This window comes from Manacus vitellinus, unplaced genomic scaffold, assembly GCF_001715985.3.
Source record: "Manacus vitellinus isolate BGI_N305 unplaced genomic scaffold, ASM171598v3 scaffold_16_pilon, whole genome shotgun sequence".
Taxonomy (NCBI): domain Eukaryota; kingdom Metazoa; phylum Chordata; class Aves; order Passeriformes; family Pipridae; genus Manacus; species Manacus vitellinus.
Genome location: NW_021939189.1, coordinates 15,538,759 through 15,543,880, shown reverse-complemented (window position 1 = coordinate 15,543,880; position 5,122 = coordinate 15,538,759). Strand labels below are relative to the sequence as shown.

Genomic DNA, 5,122 nt, shown 5'->3' with positions numbered 1-5,122 from the left:
CTGCCCCAGGCACCTCCTCTCCTCCACCGAGGGCTTTTGGGTGGTGCATTCTCTGCTGGGAATTTTGCCTGCCTGTTTCCTTGCAGCGTCACATTTCCTTGTCCCTCGGGGAGCTCTGAGGACCTCCTGCAGCTGGTTAATTGAGCTGGGGTTGGCCACCACGGGCTGGGGGCAGCTGGGCAGGGCAGTGCAGGGGTCCCGCTGTGACACCTCTCTCCCGCAGGCTCCCGGAGGTGCAGGATGACTCTCTTTGATGGGATCTACCCCTTCTACCCTCAGCAGAGGAAAGCTGCCAGCTTCGACATCAGCATCATTATAGTGATTGTGGTCTTCCTCACGTTGGCCTGCAGCTTCCTGCTCATCATCCCGGGCATCCGTGGACGGGCGGTGCGTGACCCCCGGGGATAAGCAGCTGCTCCCTGTGTTCTGGATGTTGGGACACCCCCCGGGTGGTTTGGGGTGATGCAGGAGGAGAGCTGGGGCTGTTCCTCCCTGCCTGATGTCCCACCTCTCTCCCTGCAGAGGTTGTACTGGACTCTCCGTGTTCTCCTGAGCCTCTTCGTGGGAGTGGTGATCGTTGGTAAGTGCTGTGCAGTCCTCGAAGGGGGATTTGGGGGCAGGATTAACCCCCAGGGCAGGGTCTGTGTCTGGGAAATGTGAGCTGGGGGTCACAGCCGTGGTTTGGTTGAGACTGGCTGCAGGGCCTACCTTACCCCTGCTCTGCAAAGCACTCACACAGCTTTCTAAAAGGGCTTCTCCATCCCTGGCACAGGGGCTGAGAGCACTTGGAGGTGCTCATGGTTACTTCTGTGAGCTTTGTTGACTTTAACTCAAACAGCCCCAGCTCCACCGGGCTGCACAGCCCCGTGTTCCTCCCACCGTGTGTGTGACCCAACAGGGGCAGGACACAGGAACATGCACAAAACCAGGGGTGAAGTGCAAACAGCAGATTTATTTTCATTACCTCTTCTACTGGAGGATCTTCTAAGAGCACCGGGTGGTGGCACACAGGCAGGGAGGGGACACTGGTACGGCGTGGCTCAGTCCATGCTAGAGGCTCACCAAACCTGCTGTTCTCACTCTCAGTATTCCAGGGATTTGTGCAGGTGTAGTTTACTGATGTACTTTGATCTTTCCCATAGCAGGGCAGGATCTCAAGCCCGTTCAATAGGTGCCTATGAGCTGTCTAAACACAGATGTTCCACTTCTACAACACACAAGGCTAGACAGTGATTAGTATGGTCTATGGGGTTTTCTACACTCCAGTTGGAAGTTGATTGAGAGTGTTACAATCCTCCTCACCAATTTTCTATTCTCTTCCTCCGCTGTGTGAGCCTTCCTGTGCTGCCCAGGGCTCTGGCCAGGCACATTTTGGGCATGTGAGGAGCCTTGCAGAGACATGGAGGGAGCAGGCTGGAATAAAACACAAGCAGGGCAGTGGCTGTGGTGGTGGGGTAAAGACTTTCCCAAAGGCAAGGTGGGAAGAGATGGAGTGGATTTGATTTAGTAACAACCAGGAAATCTTCTGTAATAACTGATGCTGGAAACCAGGCAGTGGCATTTCCAGCTTGGACGGGGCAATAGGATGGGTAAGAAAAGAGGTACTGAGGGAATAGAAGACACCAGGTGGTGAGAGCAACCAGCCCTGACCTAAGTCAAAGAAATCCTGCTGCTGTGAAGGACAGGGTAGATTACAGGACTGCTCAGAGAGGGATGACGAAGTACAATCCAAAAGACTCAGCCCCTGATTCAACCAGGCACGAGAAGCAGGTAGCCAGGCTGTGACCAGCTACCAGATGCATGGACCAGCCTGGCATGTGGTTGCCACTCTGGAGATGTCCAGGTGCTGGGAGATTCCTGGGAACATGGTGCCAGGATGAAAATGGTAGAGGTCAGGGCTGGCTCCACAGCCTTATCCAGCCTTATCCCTGGAGAACCATTCAGTGCTGCTCCGTGACAAGGATGCAGAGAGGTGCTGCTTGGGCACACGGGAGGAATGAATTGTTCTGGAGCCAGAGTCAGAGTTTGCTGGCAGCAGCGGGGTACCCTCGCTCCTGCAGCCAGAAAACATTCCTGTGGAGCTGCCACTGGATCAGTGCTCTCACAAGTTGATTCAGCAGCCAAACTTATTTTCAGGCATGTTTTGTTGTTCAGCCTGAGGTCAAATCATTGGCTTCATTTTCAGCCCATTTGCCTGCTGGAAAATGAAGCCCATCGCAAAGTAGAAGTGCTTCAGAAAAGGATACCTTGTTCCAAAAAACATATACCAGAAATACTGCAAATTTTTCTTTTTCCCCCAGCTGGAATGACTGTCTGAGCTGTGATGGCACTTCCCGCCCCTCTGCGTCACCTCCCTTTGACAGTGACCTTCACTATTCACTAATAGTGCAGTTTAGGGAGCTTAATATGTGGATTGAGACTCACCCTTGTTCCTGTGGCTGACAACCAGACTCACCTCTGAGCCCTGTCCCTGGGTGCTGTAGCGCCTGCTGTGGTGGGGAAGGGAAGCCCTGGAGAGGATGTACAGGGAGGGATCAGGTCATGACGTTCATCCCTGGTGATCTGAGCTCTGCTGCTCCCAGATCCAGGGGACTGATATGTAGCAAGGGGAGAACCTGAGCTCAGCAGGGTGTGGGAGCTGGTTGAGGCACGTCTTGGTGGCTGAGTCAGGTCTCCTGCCCTCCTAACACTCCCTTCCAGTGCTGTGGTGGGAACACTGCCATTGGTGCTCACCCGTGATTCTCCCCTTGAGCATGACAAAGCCTGAGACCAGCCCCACTTTAACCCAAGCTTTACTTTTCCTGGCAGTTGTCCAGTTCACAGGGGACTGGGAGACTGGCTGGGTGCAGGCAAACACCTCCTACAAGTCCTTTAGCCGTGCCGTGGTGAACGTGGACATCGGGCTGCACATCGGCCTGGAGGGGGTGAACATCACACTCAAGGGTGAGTCTGACATCCCCGTTTGAAGCTCTGGAGTGGCCATGGCACCAGGAGTCCCCAGCTGCCCTGTGGGAGCCTTTGGTCTGTGATGAGGCTCCTGGGACCTTGCTGTGCCCATGCTCCTGGCTGGCAGTGCCCAGGTGCTGGCACACAGCAGGACCTCGGCTTCTCCCTCCTTCAGGAAACCCAGTGAAGCAGATCAATGAGACCATCAACTACAACGAGCACTTTCCCTGGAGCTTCAGTTCAAACTACGACCGCAGCTACAGCGAGGGGCTGGAGAAGGGGCTGCCCAGCCCCATCCTCTACGTGGCAGAGAAGTTCAGCTCGCAGAGCCCCTGCGCCGTGCACAGGCAGTACCGCATCTCCGGCCACTACGCCTCGGCCACGCTCTGGTGAGCCTTCCTCTGCTCGTGCAGGCACAGGAGAGGCAGGGATGTAGGAAGGGCTCTGAAGCTTTTTCCCTAGGCCTCTGAGGTGGATGGGATTGCATCCTACTAGTAGGAATGCTGTGTGCATGGAGAGGCCCCTACAAGGCCTGCAGTCAAACTGGTTGCCCTGTAGGCACTTTAGAGTGAGCAGAGAGGAGGTCCTGGTTCTCTCTGCTGGCCAAATCCACCAGGGCTTGGCACAGGAGAGAGGGACATGGTGCAGGTCCTTGCTGTGATGTGGTAGTTATGGCAGAGGTCCATGGATGGAGTTAGTGGCCCAGAGAGGGCCACAGACACATGAAGAACTCTTCCAACTGCTCACTGCTCACTTGGGATGAGGGAAAGCTGGCCCACAGCTGTCAGGATGTGGTCCTTTCCACCATGGCTTGTGGAGGTCAAGGGCCATTGCAGTACTGTTCTCCCTGCTCTGTGTTTGACAGCAGGGATGCAGAAGCTAAGAAAGTGGCCTGGTGATGCTGTGGAGCAAAAGCTCCTGGCCCATAACTGAGGACTTCCCCTGTCTCCCAGCTCCTCAGCAAAATGCAGAGCTGCTGCCAATGACTTTTGCCTGCTTCTGCATTTATCTCAGTCCTGTGTGTGGCTCTCTGGCCCCATGTGTGGAAGAGCAGGGAGCTGAGATGGTTCAGATACACCAAATGGGCTGCCATGGCCTCCTTCAGGCTGGTACTGTCTGTGGGCTGAGCAATGCGAAGAGAAAATACATGTTTCTGCCTTCTGGGTGTAACAGTGTGAGCTCTGCACATCTGTTGGCTCAGCCTGAGGATTAGGCATCACTCCTGCCTGCCCACAGAGCTTCTCCACCTTGCACAATGCACCCTGGAGCCCAGATTCTCTTCCCACATGGAAATCCTCACATAGATCACCTTAGTCCATGACACTCACACGACTCATCTGTTGGTCTCCTCTTGTCTCCAGGGTGGCCTTTTGCACGTGGATCATCTCCAACATTCTCTTCTCCATGCCTGCCCTTGTCTATGGAGGCTACATGCTCCTGGTCACAGGGGCCTTCATGACCTTCTCACTGCTCTCGTTCTCCACTGTGAGGAATTCCCCAATGTGCCTGATCCAGATTGGGGCTGCAACCCTGCATGTAGCCTATGGGGGATCCTTCTGGCTCACCCTAGTGGTTGGTAAGGACACCACGGTGCCCCAGGGTGCACCACCTTGTCCCTCTGGGTGTGAAAGAATCCCAGTGTTTTCATCCCAGGTGGAAAGTGCAGTCCCCTGGAGCCCCAGCCTGTGCCTTGGCAAAGCAGATCCTGGCCAGAGGTGTGGACAGGAGTGGCAGAAGGGGGAGCACCATCCCCATCTCAAGGGCAGTGAAGGGACTTTTAGTTCCTGAGATGCAAAGAGATGGGGATCACTTACCTGGGTTTTAAGATACTCAGTGCAGCTGAAGCCCCCTCGTACAGTGGAAGGCCATCTTCCATAAGCAAAGGCACTGTCCCCTGGCAGGGAACCCTCAGAGGAGGGATATGGGCTGGGAACTGTGCTGGTGTGCACAGGAACCCTCCCAGAGAGCACGTTTGTTTCCAGGCTTGCTCTGTTTTGTGGCTGGGATCACCGTTGTGGCACTGCACCACCTCAACTTGGACTTGCTGAAAACCTTCTTCGATCTCCGCGAGGACAAAGCTGAGGAGCACCAGGAAATGGCTGAAGTGTATGTCAACTCCTATATTGTGAACAAGGCACTGGCTCCTCCTCAGCCCTCCGAAACCAACAGCCTCTAG

At 55.0% G+C, this 5,122-nt stretch overlaps 1 protein-coding gene across 1 annotated transcript; it reads left to right on the top strand.

Annotated features, from left to right (window-relative positions):
• Nucleotides 1-240: 240 nt before the first annotated feature.
• Nucleotides 241-5,122, top strand: LOC103757949 (dual oxidase maturation factor 2). Its single transcript, XM_008924144.3, has 6 exons — nucleotides 241-387; nucleotides 523-580; nucleotides 2,809-2,943; nucleotides 3,122-3,335; nucleotides 4,308-4,522; nucleotides 4,929-5,122. The coding sequence occupies exons 1-6, from the start codon at nucleotides 241-243 to the stop codon at nucleotides 5,120-5,122; spliced, it is 963 nt and encodes a 320-aa protein (XP_008922392.2).

Excerpts from the sequence above, each read along its gene's own strand:
- LOC103757949 (XM_008924144.3), top strand. The coding sequence starts at position 241 with ATGACTCTCTTTGATGGGATCTACCCCTTCTACCCTCAGCAGAGGAAA. Across the intron at positions 388-522 it reads CGGGCATCCGTGGACGGGCG|AGGTTGTACTGGACTCTCCG; the intron begins GTGCGTGACCCC and ends CTCTCCCTGCAG. Across the intron at positions 2,944-3,121 it reads GGTGAACATCACACTCAAGG|GAAACCCAGTGAAGCAGATC; the intron begins GTGAGTCTGACA and ends TCCCTCCTTCAG.